Source organism: Equus asinus, chromosome 29 (genome assembly GCF_041296235.1).
Source record: "Equus asinus isolate D_3611 breed Donkey chromosome 29, EquAss-T2T_v2, whole genome shotgun sequence".
In the NCBI taxonomy this organism is placed as follows: domain Eukaryota; kingdom Metazoa; phylum Chordata; class Mammalia; order Perissodactyla; family Equidae; genus Equus; species Equus asinus.
The window spans coordinates 17735376-17756332 of NC_091818.1; the positions used below are offsets into that span (position 1 = coordinate 17735376).

General features: G+C 37.1%; 1 protein-coding gene across 1 annotated transcript in view; it reads right to left on the minus strand.

Annotated features, from left to right (window-relative positions):
• Positions 1–20957, minus strand: part of CCDC7 (coiled-coil domain containing 7) — a 432318-nt gene that overhangs the window by 108096 nt on the left and 303265 nt on the right. The window contains exons 22-24 of the mRNA XM_070500835.1: positions 9500–9610; positions 6427–6537; positions 1752–1862 (exon numbers count right to left, since the gene is read on the minus strand). Coding sequence (XP_070356936.1) covers positions 1752–1862; positions 6427–6537; positions 9500–9610 — 333 coding nt within the window. The remainder of the gene's footprint in view (positions 1–1751; positions 1863–6426; positions 6538–9499; positions 9611–20957) is intronic.

Sequence of the window (20957 nt, forward strand, 5' to 3'; positions counted from 1 at the left end):
CTGGTGATGGTCCCTATGACTGTTACAAGTAATGTTCCTCCTTCTCCCAGTGAATTTTGAAATGAATCAGAGAGCCCTGCCAAATTTGACCCAAAGTTTTTTGCTTTAAAGAAAACAAGAGCTTGAAATCCCCAACCTCTCTATGTCTATAGTGAGGAACGGAGGCCCCATGCCAAGGTCTAAGCTCAAAGTAGACATGGGGGAGAACTGCATTTCTTGGGCCTTTTGGTTAATGGTTCACAGGTGACTGTGACCCCCAAAACTCCTGGCATGAGAATGAGGGGGAAATTGACGACACTTTACGGTTTTCTGTCTAAAGCCATCACTACAAAGACCCTCACCCAGACCCGACTAAAGGTATAGCATATCACCATTGTTATGGCGTCCACCACTGAAGGGATTATTGTTGTAGATATATTGTCTATCTGCATCCCTGATTGCATTTTCCAAGCCCTGAAGGGAATTGCTGCAATTAGGACCATGTTAGTGGGGTATGGAGAAGACTGTAAACCTACCAGACTACCAGTAGCTAGTGCTTTTGTCTCTCAAAAACAGTAGCAATTGCCTCAGGGATAAAAAGAAATAACTGCTCTCATTGTCAAAGTTCGCTATCTGATCTTTTCACAAGGCCTTGGGTGCCTGGAAACTCAATTGACTATCAGTGGCTCAACAGTATAGTAGAGCCTTTGGCACTGGCATTACCTAACATTGTGACTGCCACAGAGGTTATTGCCCAAGCTGAGGGAAGTAGGTACGAAGTAATTCATATTTCAATTGCCCTTTTTAGGATCCCTGTCCACTCAGATGATCAGGATCAGTTTCCCTTATGTGTAATGGGTTGCAATATACCTTCAGTGTCCTTCCACAAGGCCATGAGCTGGAATAAGTCCCACTCCCAGATGAAGCACTAGCCTTCCGCTATATTGATGACATCCTCCTGGTGGGCCCAGGCAAGGGTACTATCCAACGAAGACTGCACGCTGTGTTGACCCACGTGCAACAACATGGCTGCACCATTAATACCAACAAGGCACAAGGACCCATGACCCATGTGAAATTCCTGGGAAAAAACTGGGAAGGGATGGTATGTCTCACTCCAGAGAAAACAATCGCCGAGTTTTAGTCACACCAGGCTCTCAGCTCTAACAAATACAAAGGATGCCCAGCAACTGGCGGGACTATTTAGCTACTGGTGCTCACACATTCCCTACATGGCCATTTTGATGACGGCACCCATCAATCAAGTTACCAAAAAGAATTCTACCCTGAGTGGGGCCTGACAACAAGATGCCCTGGAGGACCTCCAACTGGCCACACAGGCCACCCTTCTCCTTACCTCCTCTAATCTATTTTGCATTTTAAGTTACAGGTCTCAGCAAATTCTCAGCCTGCCAATTGGAGCCTGTTGCAAAAGGACAACTGCCACATGTCAGAGGTGCCCACTGGGCTTTTGGACATAGAATCTCTGTAGTTGGCTGAAAGTAAACACCCTTTGAGAGACTCCTGACCAGTTATTAGGCCTTGCTGGACACTGAGTGCAAGAGCCATGACACGAAGTAGTCTTATGACTGGAAATTCCAACTAAATGTTAAATGGTTTTGTTCTCTGGTTGTTTTATGGTATTCACATTTTAGTTCAAAGTGTAAAATTTCTATAAATTATATGCTCAAAAATATATTCATGAACTAAAGAAAAAAGATCTGATGAGATTAATTTTTAAAAACGTCTTTATCTATAATTATTATACTTACTGTTGTGTTCTTCCCCTGTGGAAGTCATTTGTTTCTTTACTTGTATTTGGAGTTTTGACACTGAATCTTGATGCTCAAGCATAAGATTTCTGTCTGGTATGTCATCATGAGCTACATAAAGAGATGCATTTAGTCTCGTAATAGAAAAAGAGATCTACTGAAAATCTCTAGATTTCAAATTTATGAAAAATATACAGCAAAATTTTCTTTCATTTTGATAAATTTATAAGTAAATTACCGTAATGCAAGATGTGGCAAGAAAATTGTGAGAATATTTTTAATAGGTGTGTGTTGAAGCTGTATCACTAACATTTCTAGGCATCCAATATATATATAATATTTTACATCTATATTCTACATATATTATAAATATATTTTACATATATAATATTTTATATATATATTCTAGTTTCCTTGGGTTATTTACACTTTAAGTTAATACATCTTCATAGAACTAAAAAGAAAAATGCATATGTACAAGGTTATTCATTACAGCGTATTTTCAATTGCAAAATATTCAAAACCACATAAATTTTCAAGCATAGGAGATTGGTTAAATAAACTGAGGTATATACTATATACTATGGTATAATACAAATTATGGTAAACAGTGTGGTACATAGAGCTGTAATATGAATGAAACAGATCTCTATACACTGATATGGAGGGATTTCTAAGAAAATTTTAAGTTAAAACCGAAAAGGGGAAAACTTTTATGCTACCTTTGGGTAAGGAAGAAGAAGAAATGAGAAAAAAACCAGAAAGAAATAGAGGAAACCTAGGAAGGATATCACAAAACAATGTAATTGGTTACCCAGAAAATGAGGGGGAAGATTGAGGAAGGAATGAGGCTCCTCTAAGTATGCCTTTTTGTATACTTTCTGCTTTTGGAAGTACGTTCACGTTCTACATATTTCAAAATAAATTATATCAATAAGGATAAGAAGATGGAATGTAAGCAAAAAGCAAACTTGAAAGAAACTGCTGAAGGAAACTTAAAAGCAGTGACTCATTAATACAGTATTTAACATGAACTCTCACTCTTGGACATGAGACTTGGGGTGGGGCGGGGAGGTGGACCACAAACAAATCATGAAATCTTTTTAGTTGGTTTGTTTTTCTAGTGCCTTGTGCTAACCAATTCTGAAATGCTTTGAGAAATATTATAGGATAGAGCAAATAAGTAAATGTGCTAATATTGTTCAGACCTCTAGCTGCCTCAGCCCTGGGGTCCAAAAAACATCAAGAACCCTTTGTTTGAGGTTCCTTCAGCTCTGAGACCATCCCCCGCCTCAGTCTGCAATGATATATCTGACCCTTGTCAGGTGCTGCTCCATGGGGTAAAATGGAACATTAGCGGAGCTGGTGCCTTCCTCTATCTAGACTATAGCCTATGCTATGGCAGTAAGTGAATAAACGTTGCCACTTTGAGTTTGGCTTGTTATCTAAATAGACCAACTCAAAAATTGACATCTGTCTAGCAAATTAGCACAAAGAGCAGTGTGGTCAATGAAGCAAAATGTCTTTCTGGAAGGAACACTTTGGGAGGTGTTAGTGACTGTGCAGGTCATGGTTAGGAGAGGGGTACTACTGGTTACTTGCCAGAGACCCATACAGTACTTTGCCAGTCATGCAAATGAGTCTTAGAAAGTACCAGAGGATGCCATGGGGCCCTCTAGAGTGCTACTGTATTATTTACATACGTTTATCAGTTTTGATGGGGAACAACTGTCTTTCTCTTTAGCCTATGATTCACCTACCAAGATGCCCAATGAATCACAGCATTTCTTTTTCTTTTTTGATGAGGAAGATTGGCCCTGAGCTAACATCTGTTGCCAATCTTCCTCCTTTTGCTTGAGGAATATTGTTGCTGAGCTAACATCTGTTGCCAATCTTCCTCTATTCTGTATGTGGGATGCCAACACAGCACAGCTTGATGAGCAGTCCATGCCTGGGATCCGAACCAGCGAACCACATACTGCTAAAACCAAGCGTGTGAACTTAACCACTATGCCACCAGGCCAGCTCCTCAAGATGCCCAATGAATCAAATGGGAGCTCAACAGAAGGACTCTAAGAAAACTAGAGAAGCAATTTTGTGGTTATTGATGGGTCCAAAAAAGATGGAGACTCTGCATGCTGAGTTGCACCCAATGACAACTGTTAGTTCTAGCATACCCTTGGCACTAATGGACAACCTCCGATGCCGTGAGTTACTGAGACTTACCTTTAATGGAAAAGAATGTAGAGTCCTGAGGATTGTTGTGCCCTGAGACTCAAAAAGACCTTGGAGACTTAGGTAGTTTGCCTCCACAAAGAAGGAGATAATCTTGTTAAACTTTAGTGAGGGAGAGGGGCACACTGTAGGACTTGTCACTGTCGAACCCCATTGTAAGACTCGGCAGTACACATATTGCGCAAGGAGGTAGAGGGAAAGGGGGATGAAAGTCATGAATATGTGAGACTCTTCCCTTCCTTAGCTGGGTACTATTTTGGTGCTGACAGTATGGCCCACCCATTATGAGTTCCCTCCCACTGAAAAATATGTTTGTATCAGCTCTTGAAGAGCCTCTAATGGCTCTATGATCCTCCCTAGTGGTCCCTAGGATCACAGTTGGAGTGAGAACACTAATGGAAAGATTTTTACCAGACTCAAGATTTCTAATTTCATTCAAGCCAACTTCACTGGTTACCTAATTCAGTTAAACTTCCTTTTAAGGTGACGTCAACTGATTTGAGGCACAATACAGATCTTAACTGAAAAACTTCCAGGCATGGAAAAAGTAGCTACCAACAAGATAGTACTGTTTGACCAGTGAACAGAGCAACTAAAAATGGTAATGAGGCACCACTCTTGGATGATCTGGTTAAGGGTTTTCCCGAAGAAATCTCTAAGACTAGATACTCAACAATGGGGTCTCAAGGAGGATATGGATTGACTCTCCACCAAAGATCTCCTGGCCAGCTAGTGGGTCATGGATCCCAACACATATCCCCACTAAAGTCCAAATTGTGATGACCCCTATGACTAATATAAATGCTCTTCCCTCTGTTCCTCCAAGTGATATTGAGATAAATCAGAGAACCCTCCACTACTTTCACCCAGACCTCCCAGCTTTCAAAAATAAACAAAATTAGGGGTTAGGTCAAGATTCCTGTCACTGGTGGTGATCTGAGGATGTACACCAAGGTCAGATTTCAAAGGAGGAAGGGAGGAAATAGCATTTCTAAGGCCGTTAGAATACTGGTGCACAGGTGACTGTGATCTCCGTAACCTCTGACATCAAGTAGTGGAGGAAAGAGACAATGCTCTCTGGTTTTTCATCTGAGGGCATCATCAAGGTGACCCTTAGTCAAACACTACTATTAGTGTATCCTTTCAGGCCACCAAAAAAACTCCATTTCATAGCCCCTACTACTGAATGTACATTGGGATAGATGTATTTTCTATGTGCACCTCACTCACATTCAGCCCCAAGTCCTGATGGGAACTGCTGTATTTAGGGCCATTTTCATAGGGCATGTGGAAGACTGAAAACCTCCAGACTAAACAGTGCCTAGCACCTGTGTCTCCCAAAACAAATTCCTGTGCAGCAAAAGAAATAACTGCTCTCATTGCTGACTTTAATGAAGTGAAAATCCTCCATGAGACTTGATTTCCCATTTTAATACCTAAGTTGACCTTTGTATACGGCTTTAGGTACACAGTGACTCAACTAATTTTGATAGGTCAATGCTATAGTACAGACCTGGGCACTGGTGGCACCTAACATTGTAACTGTCATACAGGCTATTTGTCAAACTGAAGGAACTTGATATGCAACAACTGACATAAACATATTTTGCTGCATCCTTTTCCACAGAGATGATCAGGGTCAATTTAACCTTCTGTGAAATGGGTTGCAATACACTATTAAGGTCTTTCACATGGCTACTGAATTGCTCAAATATTTGTCATCAAGGCATAGGTCATGACCCCTAAATGGCCTGCTCCCAGAGGTAGGCATGATCTCTAAGAGGCATAACATCTCATTCCAGAGGAGAAGATGGCTAAGCTTTGGCCCATTCAACTCCAATAAATAAAAAGAGGCCCAGTAATTAGTGGAACTCTTTGACTACTTGCACTCTCATTTTCCTCACTTGGGGTCCTTGATGACACCCATCTGTGGGTTACCAGAAAGGCTGCTTCTTTCCAGTGAGAACATAACCAAGAAGATGCCCTTAAGGGCCTCCTAGGCTGCCCTTCACCTAGGCTCTTCTTATCTCCATTTGATCTTTGAGTTATAGATCTCAGAAACATCTGTTTATCAACTGCAGCCTATGACAGAAGGCCACTGCCATGGGTCAGAGGTGTCCATTGGGCTTTTGTATCCATAATTACCTGGAGCCGGCTGAAAGGCACGGAGAGACAATTACTCGAGTGCTCTTGGGCTTTGGGGTATACTGAGTGCACGTTCTATGGTCAAGAAAAGATCTGAAGACCAGAAATTCCAACCAAAGAGTACTAAGATTTTTGCTTTTTTTCTCTAGTTATCTTAGGGTATTCACATTTTAGTCAAAGTGTAAAATTTCTATGAAATATACGCTTAAATACGTATTTATGACCCAAAATAAAAAGATCTTTTAATGAGCTTAATTTAAAATAATTTAAAGTTATCTATAATTTTTATACTTACTAGTAAGACTTTCCATTTTGTGAGTTCTTTGTTTCTTCATTTGAATTTCTGATTCTGACATTGAGTCCTGGTGCTCAAGCATCCGATTTTCACCTGGCACTTCATCCTGAGCTACATAAAAAGAATGTAGTCCACTAAATTAAGTCCTTTAATCCACTAAATTAAAAAGAGATTCGTTGTGAAATCCCTAGATTTCAAATTTATAACAAGTGTATAGCATAATTTTCCGTCATTTTTATAAAGTCATAAATAAATTACCACCATGTTAGATCTGAAAACTGTGAGAAGAGTTTTAATGGGTGTGTGTGGAAGGTATTTTATCATACCATTAATATTCCTGGGCTTCAAATATGTTTTATATTAGTGTCTAGTTTTCCTGTTTTTTTAATATTTTAAATTAATACATATTCATAAACCAAACAATAAAAATACATATGCACAAGGTTATTCATTACAGAATATTTGTAATTGTAAAATACTCAACACCACCTTAACGTACAAGCATAGGAGATTTGTAGACTAAAGTAATGTATGTAAACTATGATAATATAAACTATGGGATATAATGTGGTACAAACAGCTGTACATACAGATATAAAAAGAATGAAAAAGATCTCTACAAACTGACTTGGAGGTATTTCTATGAAATAATGTTTAGTGGAAAAAATCTAAAAGAGCTTATATTTAGTACTCTACCTTTTAAGTAAGAAAGAAAGGGAAATAAGGGGGAAAAAGTGAATAGAGATACTTATGTTTAATCTTGTTAACTTAGTGAGGGACAGTGGTACCTTGTTGAGTGAGTCACGACAGATCCCCTGGTTCTGAATTCCCCAATACCAGCCATTTTGCCCAAGAGGGACAAAGAAGGGTACAGGGAGAAGAAAAGATACAAACACCTGAGACACTCTCCTTCCTCTACTGTATGCCATTTGATTTCTGATAAGTTGGCCCACGCACGACATGTTCCCCACCACTGCAAACATTGTCTAGTTATTCAACAGTGGAGTCTCAAGGAGGAGATGGATGGACTCTCCACCAAGAATCTTCTGGCTAGGTACTGAGCCATCGGGGGCAAACACACATCCACACAAGAATCAAAGCAGTGATGATACTTATTACTAATATAAGTGCTATTCCCTCTGCCTCTCCCAGTAATCTTAAAATGAATCAGAGAACTCTGCCTACATTTACTTAGAGCTCTAGGTGGAATATAAAAAACAAAAGAAACAAATAAAAACAAACTCATAGAAGCAGACAACAGATTAGTAGTTACCAGAGGGAAGGCGGGTGGAGGGAGGGTGAAAATGATAAAGGGGTCCATTACATGGTGATGGACGGAAACTACATTTTTGGTGGCGAGCACACGGTAGTATATACAGAAGTCGAATTATAATGTTAGACACCTGAAATGTACACAATGTTATCTCAAAAAAAGAGAGAAACAAATAAACAAGATTAGGGGTAGGCCAATGTCTCTATGCCCCCAGTGGCATCTGAGGATGAATGCCAAGTCAGAGTTCAAAGAGGCAGTGGAGAGAAATTGCATAACTTGGGCTATCTGGATATTAGTTTACTAGTGAGTGTGATCTCCACAACACTGATACCATGATGAAAAGGAAACAGTTAATGCTGTCTGACCCTTACCTAGACCTGATTGTGGGTGGGTTGCTTTGGGGGACTATAAACTTCCATTTTTATAGCCCTCACTACCAAATGTATTGTTAGTAAAGATGTAAACTCCAACTCACATCAGCCCCAAGCCGAGCACTGCTGCAGTTAGGGTCATTTTTAGTGGAGCGTGTGCAGCTATAAACCTACCAGAATACCAGAGCCTAGAGATTTGTCTCCAAAAACAACTACCTGGAGGAGAAAAGAAATTATTGCCCTCATTGCTGAGTTTAGCTAAGCCACAGATCTCCATGAGACTATTTCTCCATTCAATAACTAAGTCAACCTGTCCATATGGCCTCTGGTGCCTATAGACTCAACTGATTATAGGTGGCTTAATGTTGTGGTACAGCCCAAGAAACTGGTGCTCCTGACATTGTGACTGCCATAAAGGCTATTTCACAAGCTAAGGGAAGTAGGTATGAAACAATTCATATTGCAAATGCCGGTTATGGCCTCCCTGTCCACTCAAATGATCAGGATAAGTTTGCCCTATGTGTAATGGGTTGCATTACACATTTAATGTCCTTCCACAAGGCCATGAACTGGAAAAAGCCCAACTCCCAGATGGAGCACTAGCCTTCCACTATATTGATGACATCCTCCTGGTGGGCCCAAGCAAGGGCACTACCCAACAAGGACTAGATGCTGTGTTGAGCCACATTCAGCAACACAGCTGGGTTATTAAAACAGAGATAGTACAGGACCTTGTGTTCAAGTGAAATCCTTGGGAAGGGGCAATATGACTTATTCTAGAAGAGACAACTGCCAAATATTTGTCCCTCCCAGTGCCAACAAATCCAAACAAGGCTGGGAAATCTGTGGGACTATTCTGATACTTGCACTCTCACACTCCCCTCAATAGGATCCTAATTTAAACTATCTATTAAGTTACCAAAAAGGCCTCTACATATGAGTGGATTTCAAAAAACAGAATGTTCTGGAGTACATCCAATAGGCCTCCCAGGTCACTTTTCCCCTTGGTCCCTCTGATCTGCATTTAAGTTATAGGTCTCAGCAACTTCTCTTCACCAATTGGAGTCTTTGGAAGAAGGCAACTGCACAGGACAGTGGATTGAATTGGCCTTCTGGACTCCTAACATCTTGGAGTTGGCTGAAAGGTACACATCCCGTGAAAGACAATTATTGGTCCATTCTTGGCCTTGGTGGATACTGATTGCATGACCCATGGCTGTGAAATAGTATTACAACCAGAAATATTAACCAAAGTTATGAATACTTTAGCTTTTGTTCTCTAGTTATCTCAGGATATTTATACTTTAGGTCAAAATGTAAAATTTCTATAAAATATATAATAAAATACAGATTCATGAACCAAAGAAAAAGATCTTTAGATGTAGTTAATTTAAAATAATTTAGAGTTGTCTATAATTATCGTACTTATTAGGGAGTCTTTTCTCTATAGAAGTTCTTTCTTTCTTTACTTGCATTTGGGTTTTTGACATTGATTCTTTATGTTCAAGCATAAGCTTTTCATCTAGTACTTTATCATGAGCTGCGTAAGAGATATATTTAGTCCACTAAAAAGGAAAATAGATCTATTTTGAAATCTCTATAATTCAAATTAATGTGTACAGCAACAGTCTCATTTTTATGAAGTTATAACTACATTATCATAATGCTAGATCTAACATGGTTATTGTGAGAAGAGTTTTAATATACGTGTGTTGAAACTTTCTCATTATTACAAAAACATTTATAGACAGTATATATAGTTTATATTAGTCTCCATTTCTGTTATTTATTCTTTTTAGATCATATAGACTTCATAGACTAACCAATGAAAATGCATATGTACAATTTATCAATTATAGCATTATTTGTAATTTTACGTAAACATTCAAGCATGGAAGATTGGATGAATAAGCTAAGATATATACTATAAACTACGTAAATTATAGTAAGCAATGTGGTACAAAGAGCTATACATAGAGATGTAAAGGGAATGAAAAGAATCTCTATAAGCTGACTTGGATGGATTTCCAGTAGACAATATTAAGTGAAAAAAAAAATCCAAAGGGGAAAAGTTGTATGGTACCATGTATATAAGGAAGAAGGGGAAATAAGAAATAAGAAAAAAAGAAAGAGAGGGAAAATGAATTGGCTGTACAAGATGAAACACAAATGAGATATCAACAAATGTAGTTGGTTACCTACAAAACAAAAGAGAGAGAACTGGGGAAGAAATAGCACTCTTCTAAGCACCCTTTTTGGGATATTTTTTACTTTCAGAAGCATGTTCAGCTTCCACATACTTCAAAAACAAAACTAAATCACAAAAGAGGAACTAAAATTGGAAGCAGACTTAAAGAAATGAACCCCCTGAAAGAAAAAAAAAAGCACCAATGCAAGTAACTCATCAACACAGTATTTGACAGAGACCCTCATTCATGGGCAAGAGTGTGGAGAAGAGACTGTAAACATATGGAAAGATATTTTCAGTAGGCTTGTTTTTCTAGATTTATGTGCTAAGCAGTTCCAAAATAATTTTAGAAGCATAACAAGGTGGAGCAAATGAGTAAATGTATTGTTATTCAGAGTTAGGATTCACACAGTGGAAGAAAGGACATACAGATGTGAAATGGAGGAAGGCAAGAAAAGGCCCTGAGGGGATGGACTGAAATTGAAGGTGCTCATGAGAACTCATGATTTCTAAATGTTTGTGTATGTCTATATTCATGTATACATGCACATGTATGTGTGTGCGTGTGTAAAAATATGTATATGTGCATGTATGAGTATATGTACATATATATAGGAATCCAACTTCAGGCCAAAATCCTGTGTTTGATATTTTAGGCCCAAACATAGACAATTACAAAATCTCTACCTGGAAGTTCTCATGAGGGAAAAACTCCTCACCCCACACCAAATTTGATGCATAGCCAGTGAGCTTCAGACACTGGAGGTAGATGCAGTCAAGGAATAAGGTCCATCCACACTATGCTTTTACGCATTCTGCATGCCTATACCACGGGCCGTTCATCAGAGGCCTCCTTGTGAAAGGGAAAGGAGTCAGCTGATACACTGTACAGGCACACCTCAGAGATACTGCAGTTTCAGTTTCTGACCACCACAATAAAACAAATATTGCAATAAAGTGAGTCACATGAAATTTTAGTTTCCCAGTGCATATATAAGTTATGTTTACACTATATTGTGGTCTATTGAGTGTACAATAGCATTATGTCCAAAAAACAATGTACATACTTTACTTAAAAAATACTTTATTGTTAAAAAATGCTAATCATCATCTGAGCCCTCAGAAAGTTGCAATCTTTTTGCTGGTGGAGGGTCTTGCCTCGATGTTGATGGCTGCTGACTGATCAGAGTGTTGGTTGCTGCAGGTTAGGATGTTTGTGGCTATTTCTTAAAATAAGACAACAATGAAGTTTGTTGCATTGTTTGACTCTTCCTTTCATGAATGATTCCTCAGTAGTATGTGATGCTGTTTGATAGCATTTTACCTACAGAACTTCTCTCAAACTTGGAGTCAATCCTCTCAAAACCTGCTGCTGCTTTATCAACTAAGTTTATGTAATATTTTAAATCTTTTGTTGTCATTTCAACAATCTTCACAGCATCTTCACCAGGAGTAGATTCCATCTCAAGAAACCACTTTCTTTGCTCATCCATAAGAAGCAACTCCTTCTGTGTTAAAAAGTTTTATTATAAGATTGCAGCAATTCAATCACATCCTCAGGCTCCACTTCCAATTCAAGTTTTCTTGCTATTTCCACATCTGCAGTTACTCCCTCCACTTAAGTCTTGAACCCCACAAAGTCATCCATGAGGGCTGGAATCAACTTCTTCCAAACTCCTGTTAATATTAATATTTTGACCTTTTCCTATGAATCACAAATGCTCTTAATGCCATCCAGAAAAGTGAATCCTTTTCAGACGGCTTTCAATTTACTTTGCTCAGATCTATCAGAGGAATCACTGTCTTTGGCAGCTATAGCTTTACAAAATATATATCTTAAATAATAAGACTTGAAAGCTGAAATTGCTCCTTGATCCATGGGCTGCAGAATGGATGTTGTGTTAACAGGCATGAAAACAACATGAATCTCATTGTACCCCACTCTCAGAGCTCTTTGGGGACCAGATGCATTGCCAATGAGCAGTAATATTTTGAAAGGAATCTTTTTGCCTGAGCACTAGGTCTCTCAATAGTGGGTTTAAATATTCAGTAAACCATGTTGTAAACAGATGTGTTGTCATGCAGGCTTTGTTTTTGCATTTATGGGGCACAGGCAGAGTAGATTTAGGATAATTGTTGAGGGTCCTGGAATTTTTGGAATGGTAAATAAGCATTGGCTTCAACCTAAAGTCGCCAGTTACATTAGCCCCTAACGAGAGAATCAGTCTGTCCTTTGAAACTGCAAAGCCAGGCATTGATTTCTCCTTGCTAGCTATGAAAGTCTTAGATGACATCTTCTTCCAATATAAGACTTTTGTTTACATTGAAAATCTGTTGTTTAGTGTAGGCACTTCATTAGTTATCTTAACTGGGAGTGGATAATTTGCTGCAGCTTCTACATAAGTACTTGCTGCTTCACCTTGAACTTTTATGTTAAGGAGATGATTTCTTTCCTTAAACCTGATGAACCAACCTCTGCTAGCTTCATCTTTTCTTCTGCAGCTGCCTCATGTCTCTCAGCCTTCATAGAATTGAGGAGATTTAGGGATTTCCTCTGAATTAGGCTTTGGTTTAAGGGAATGTTGTAGCTGGCTTGATCTACTATCCAGACCACTAAAACTTTCTCCATAACAGCAGTAAAGCTGTTTTGATTTCTTATCATTCATGTGTTCACTGAAGTAGCACGTTATTTTCCTTCAAGAACTTTTCCTTTGCACTCAGAACTTGGCTAACTGTTTGGTGCCAGAGGCCTACATTTCAGCTTATCTTAGCTTTTAACATGCCATGCTCACTAAGCTTAATCACCTCTAGCTTTTGATTTAAAGTGAGATCATATAATCATCTTAATATATGCAGGAAAAGCATTTGTCAAAACTCAACATCCATTCAAGATACAAACTCTCAAAAAAGTGGGTACAAAGGGAATGTACCCCCACATAATAATGGCTAAATATGATAAGTCCACAGCTAACATCATACCCAATGGTAAAAAGCTGAAAGTTTTTTCTTTAAGATCAGGAACAAGACAAGGATGCCCACTCTCACCACTTTTATTCAACGTAGTATTGGAAGTCTTAGCAAGAGCAACTAGGCAAGAAAAAGAAATAAAAGGCCTCCAACTTGGAAAGGAGAAAGTACAATTGTCTCTATTTGCAGATGACATGGTATTCTATATAGAAAACCCTAAAGATTCCACCAAAAAACTGTTAGAACTAATAAACAAATTTATTAAAGTTACCTGATACAAAATCAATGTACAAAAATAAGTTGCATTTTGGGGCCAGCCTGGTGGAGCAACAGTTAAATTTGCACATTCTGCTTCAGTGGCCTGGGGTTTGCCGGTTCAGATCCTGGGTGTGGACCTACTCACTGCATGGCAAGCCATGCTGTGGCAGGCATCCCACATATAAAGTAGAGGAAGATGGACATGGATGTTAGCTCAGGGACAGTCTTCCTCAGCAAAAAGAGGAGGATTAGTGGCAGATGTTAGCTCAGGGTTAATACTCCTCAAAAAAAAAATCAGTTGAATTTCTATACACTAATAATGAACTATCAGAAAGAGAACTTAAGAAAACAATCCCACTTACAATTGCATGAAAAAAGTACCTAAGAATAAATTTGACCAAAGAGGTGAAATATCTGCACACTGTAACTATAAATATTGATGAAAGAAATTGAAGAAGACAAAAATAATGGAAAGATATTCCATGCTCATGGATTTGAAGAATTAATATTGTTAAAATGTCCATACTACCCAAAGTAATCTATAGATTCAATGGAAGCCTTTTCAAAATTTCAATGGCATTTTTCACAGAAATAGAACAAACAATGTTAAAATTTGTACACGATCACAAAAGACCCCAAATAATCAAAGCCATCTTGAGGAAGAATAAAGGTGGAGACATCACATTTCCTAATTTCAAACCATATTACAAAGCTATAGTAATCAAAACAGTTTGGTATCAGCATAAAAACAGATGCATAAATCAATGGAACAGAATAAAGAACCCAGAAATAAACCCATGCATTAATATCAATTAATTTATGACAAAGAAGCCAAGAACATACAATGGGCAAAAGATAGTCCCTTCAGTAAATGGTGTTGGGAAAATTGGACAAACACATGCAAAAGAATGAAATTGCACTATCTTACATCAAACACAAAAATCAACTCAAAATGGATTAAAGATCTAAATGTGACATTTGAAACTAAAAGTTATTGAAGAAAAGGGTGAAAAAGCTTCTTGTCATTGGTCTTGGCAATAATTTCTTAGATATGGCAACAAAAGCACAGGCAACAAAAGCAAAAATAGACAAACGGGATTTCATGAAAGTAAAAAGCTTCTGCACAGCAAAAAAGAAATCAAAAGAGTGAAAAGGCAACCTACAGAATTGGAGAAAATATTTGCAAACCCACTCTGATAGGTGATTAGTACCCAAAGTATATAAGGAACTCCTACAACTCAATAGCAAAATAAAAAACAAATAACCTTATTAAAAAATGGGCAAAGGCATTAAATAGATATTAGTCTCTTGCTTTTTTGAGGTATTTAACTTGAGGTTAATACAAATTCATAGACCAGAAAATGAAAATACATATTTAAAAGGTTATAATTACACCTTTTTTCTTAATTACAAAATATTCAAAACTACTTAAATGTTTGAGCATAGGAGATTGGCTGAGTAAACTGAGGTAAATACTATAAACTATGGCATAGTACAAATTTTGGTAAATACTGTGGCATAAACAGTTGTACATACAGCTTAAAGGAATGAAAAAGATCTGTACAGATTCACATGGAAGGATCCCTAGGAGATAATGTTAGGTGAAAAAAAAGCTTAAAAAGGGCTTAATAGTATGTTACCCTTTGAACAGTAGGAATACCCAATGAAGAAAAATATATAGATAGAAAGACAAAATAAGGAATATTTACATTAAGATATCATAAAGAAATGTAGTTGGTTACCTACAATGAGGGGGAGGAGTGAGGAATGGCAGGAAGGACTCAAGAAAGAATGATATTCTTCCAAATATAATTTTTTTTGTTTTTGGAAAGAGGTTCAGGTTCCACATATTACAAAAATAAAGTTAAATGGAAACCAAAAGAAAGTTGGCATAATTATACTTATATCAGACAAAATAGAGTTTAAGACAAAGACTGTAATAAGAGCTAAAGAAGGTCATTATATAATGATAAAGAGGTCACTCCAACAAGAGGATATAATGTTGCTAAATATTTATGCACCCAACAGAGGAGCATCTAAATATATAAAACAAACATTAACAGACCTAAAATAAGAAATAGACAGCAATACATTTATAGTAGGGGATTTAAATACCCCACTTTCATCAATGAGTAGATCAACTAGACAGAAAATAAATTAGGAAACATTGAACATAAACAACATATTAGAACAGATGGACTTAGCAGTCATATGCAGAATACTTCATCCAAAAGTTAGAGAATACATATTCTTCTTAAGCATACGTGGAACATGCTCCAGGATAGATCATATGTTAGCCCACAAAAGAAGTTAATAAATTTAAGAAGATTGGATTTGTGTCAAGCATCTTTTCCAACCACAACATTATGAAACTAGAAATCAATGACAAGAAAAAAACTGGAAAATTCACAAATATGTGTATATTAAACAACATGCTACCAAAAAACCAACAGATCAAAGAATGAATAAAAGGAGAAGTATAAAATACCTGAGACAAACGAAAGTGGAAATATAACATACTAAAACTTACAGTAGATAGCAAAATAAGCTTTAAGAGGAATGTTCATAGCAGTACATGCCTACATTAAGAAACAAGAAAGTTCTAAAAGAAACAACCTAACTTTATGCCTCAAAGAATCAGACAAGGAAGAATAAATTAAGCCCAAAGTTAGTAGAAGAAAAGAAATAACAAAGATTGGCATGGAAATAAACAAAATAGAGACTGAAAAGATCAATGAAACTAAGAGCTGGAGTTTTTTTAAATGATAAAATAGACAAACCTTTAGCTACATTCACCAAGAAAAATAGAAAGAAGTCTCAAAAAAATCAGATATGAAAGAGGAGATATTACAACTGATACCACAGAAATACAAAGTATCTACTATATACTACTATGGATCTACTACTTACTACTATTTCATACTACTAAATACAAATTGTTATGGACAATTATACATCAAAAGTTAGATAACTTAGAAGAAGTAAATAAACTCCTAGAAACATACAATCTGACAGGACAGAATCATGAAGAAATAGAAATCTGAACAGACCAATTACTACTAAGAATTGAATCAGTAATCAAAACCCCTCAACAGAGAAATGTCCAAGACCAGACGGCTTCACTGGTGAATTCTACCAAACATATAAAAAATACTTACTACCAATGCTTCTCAAACTCTCAAAAAAAAAAAAAAGAATAAGAAACACTTCCAAACACAGTCACAAGACCAGCATTACCCTGATACCAAAACCAGACAGGGACACTACAAGAAAAGAAAATTACAGGCCAATAACCATGATAGATGCAAAAATATTCCACAAAATATTAGGACACAAAATTCAATGATACTTTAAATGGATCATAAACCATGATCAAGTGGGATTTATTCCAAGGATGCAAATATGGTTTAACATCTGCAAATCAATCAGTGTTATACACTACAATAGAAAAATGAAGGATAAAAGTCATATGATTGTCTCAATAGATCTAGAAAAAGCATTTGACAAAATTCAACACCTATTCATGATAAAAACTCTCAACAAAGTGGGTAGAGAGGGAATGTAACTCAACATAATAAAGGCTATGTATGAAAAGCCCACAGCTAACATCATATTCAATGGTGAAAAGCTGAAAGATTTTTCTCTAAGATCAGGAACACGACAAGGATGCCCACTCTCACCACTTTAATTCAATATAGTATTAGAAGTCTTAACCAGAGCAATTAGGCAAGAAAAAGAAATAAAAGGCATCCAAATTGGAAAGGAAGAAGTAAAACTGTCTTTATTTGCAGATGACATGGTATTATATGTAGAAAACTCTAAAGACTCCACCAAAAACTGTTAGAACTAATAAATGATTCAGTAAAGTTTCAAGATACAAAATCAAAATACAAAAATCAATTATGTTTCTTTACACTAATAACAAACCATCAGAAAGAGAAATTAAGAAGACAACCCCATTTACACTTGCATCAAAAAGAATAAAATACCTATAAAAATTTAATGAAGGCAGTGAAAGATCTGAAGACTGAAAACTATAAAACATTGATGAAAGAAATAGAAGACACATATAAATGGAAAGATATTCCATGCTCAAGGATTTGAAGAATTAATATTATTAAAATGCCCATTCTACCCAAAGAAATCTACAGACTCAATGCAATCCTTATCAAATTTTCAATCCATTTTCACAGAAACAGAACAAACAATCCTAAAATTTGTATGGAACCACAGAAGACCCCCAAATAGCCAAAGCAAAGAAATAACAACAAAGCTAGAGGCATCACATTTCCTATTTCAAATTGTATTACAAAGCTAAAGTAATCAAAACAATATGGTATTGGTATAAAATAGACACATTGATCAATGGAACAGAATAGAGAGCCCAGAAATAAACCCACACATACAGAGTTAATTAACTTACAACAAAGGAGTTAAGAATATACAATGGGGAAGTACAGTCTGATCAATAAATGGTGCTGGGAAAACTTCAGAGCCACACGCAAAAGAATGAAACTAGACCTCTATCTTATGCCACACACAAAAATCAATTCAAAATGGATAAAAAACTTGAACATAAGACCAAGAACCATAAAACTCCCAGAAGAAAACATAGGTGGTAAGCTCTTTGACATAGGTTTTGGTGATGATTTTTTGGATTTGACACCAAAGACAACAAAAGAAAAAATAAACAGGTGGGACTACATCAAACTGAAAAAGCTTCTATACAGCAAAAGAAACCATCAGCAAAATGAAAAGGCAACCTATAGAATGGGAGAAAATATTTGCAAATCATATATCTGATAAGGGGTTAGCATTTAAAATATATAAAGAACTCATACAACTCAATAGCAAAAAACAAATAATCCAATTAAGAAATGGGCAGAAGATCTGAATGGACATTTTTTTTCATAGAAGACATACAAATGGCCAACAGGTACATGAAAAGGTTGTCAACATCTTTAATCATCAGGAAAATGCAAATTAAAACCACCATGACGTACCACCTCATACTTGTTAGAATGGCTATTATAAAAAAGAGAAGAAATAAGTGTTGATGAGGATGTGAAGAAAAGGGAACCCTTGTGCACTCTTGGTGGAAATGTAATTTTGTGCAGCCACTATGAGGTTCCTCAAAAAATTAAAAATAGAACTACCATATGATCCAGCAATTTCACTTCTGGGTATTTATCCAAAGGAAATGAAGACACTAACTTGAAAAGTTATCTGAATCCCCATGTTCACTGTAGCATTATTTACAAAAGCCAAAGCATAGAAACAACTTAAGTGTCCATCGACAGATAAATGAATAAAGGAAATGTGGTATACATATACAATAGAATATTATCCAGCCATAAAAAAGAAGGAAATCCTGCCATTTGTGACAGAAAAAATTATACCTATATGTAGTGATAGATGTTAACTAGACTTAGTGTGGTGATCATTTTACAATATATACATGTATCTAATCATTATGTCATACACTGAAAACTAATATAATGTCATAAGTCAATTATATCTCAATAAAAAATTAAATCACAAAGGATAAGAATGGGAACTAAAACTGATACCAAATTTAAAGAAATGAAGCTACTGAAGGAAATAAGAAAGCAGTAATGCAAGTAAGTCATCAGCACAGAATTTGACATATACCCTCACTCTTGGATGACAGAGTGGAGGGATGAAGTGTAAACAAATCACAAAATGTTTTTCAATTTGTTTCTGTAGTGGTTTTTATAGTGCTTTGCATTCTGAAACAATTTAAGAAGTATTGTGAGATAGAGCAAATGAATAAACACATTGATACTGTTCAGAGACAGGTTCACACTGTGGAAGGAAGGACATACACACATGAGACAGAGGAAGACAACAATAAGCCCTGAAGAGATAGATGGAAATTGAAGGTGTCTGTGAGAAATAATGATTTCTAAATATGTCTATGAATGTGCATATGCATGTATATGTGTACATGTATATTCATGTAAGTACATGTGAGTATGACTATAATTATATGTATACTATATGTACATGTATATGGGTAGGTATATGTGTTTACACTGAGGCATTGACAATGGCCAAAATCCCATGTGTGACCTTCCAGGCCCAACCCTAGACAACTGCAAAGGCTTTATCTGGAAGTTGTCATGGAGAAATCTGCAGACTTCACATGAGACTTGATGCACAGCCAGCGGACTGCAGATATTGGAGGTAGTTTCAGTCATAGACTATGGCCCATCTGGGCTGGTAATGTTTGCATTCTTAGTCCAGGTGTCTCAATTTTGAGGCATTCTTAAGTGGGAAGGATTCAGCTGAGATACTGTACTGTTCATGTGCCTCTGCATAGACCACCTTTTCATTGGATCTTGTAGACATTTTTATCAGTTCTGACTCAGTTTTCAGTACTTTTATACTCCTAGTCCTCACACTGCTACCTCACCTCACCTCCAAGTCTATACAACAGCAAGAACCTTTTGTTTGGGGCTCCTTTGGTTGTGAGACTATCTTCCCCCTCCCCTCATACCTGTCAGCACTGACATATCTGATTCTCACCCAGTGCTGTTCCATGGGAGAAAATGGAACTTTGGGGAGCTTTCCTATTTAGATTCTTGCTTATACTCTTACAGTAAGTGAATACATGTTTAATTTTACTTCAATTTGACTTACTATCTTAATTGACCAACTCAAAAACTGGTAGCTGTCTCCTGACAAATTAGTGCAGTGAGTAATGTGGTCAGCGAAGCAAAATTTATTTCTGGAAGGAGCACTAGTGAGTCCTCAGGGCTTTCTAAGGGTGCTACTACGGGATAATTTGCAAGAGTCAGAGGGTCCCACAGGGCATAGGACCATTTAGGCCAATGTATCATAGGAATTGCTAGCAGAATCTGTGGCATGATTTAGGAGAGCGCTATTTTATTGTTTACATGATCTTTTAATTTCTCAGAGTGAACAAAGTTCCTTCTATTTAGTTCCTGTTTTGCTGGCCAAGATGCCCAGTGGGTGGGTCAAATTAAACATCCAACAGAGGGGTTTTGAGAAAGCTGGGGAAGCAATCCTTGGCTACTTTGGCCTACTCTGCTTCAAAAAATGAAAATGAGGCCCAGCTATTGGTGGGACTATTTGGCAGCTTGCACTCTCATATTCCCCATGTAGTGTTCTTGATGGCATCCATCTATTAGCTTACCTCAAAAGCCATTCCTTTCAGTGAGGCTACTACCAAGAGGATGAACTTGAGACCCTCCAGAAGGCCTTTCAAGCTGTCCCTTGCCTGGGCCCCTCTGATCTTCATTTGTTGTTGGAGTTACAGAAGGCCACTGCCACAGGTCAGATACATCCATTGGGATTTTGGACCCATAATATGCCAGACTCCACTGAAAGGTATGCATCCCTTTGCCAGAAAATTATTGGCCTATAATTGGGCCTTTGTGTCTCAGTGTATGACCTATGGCTATGAAATAATATTACAAGCAGAAATACC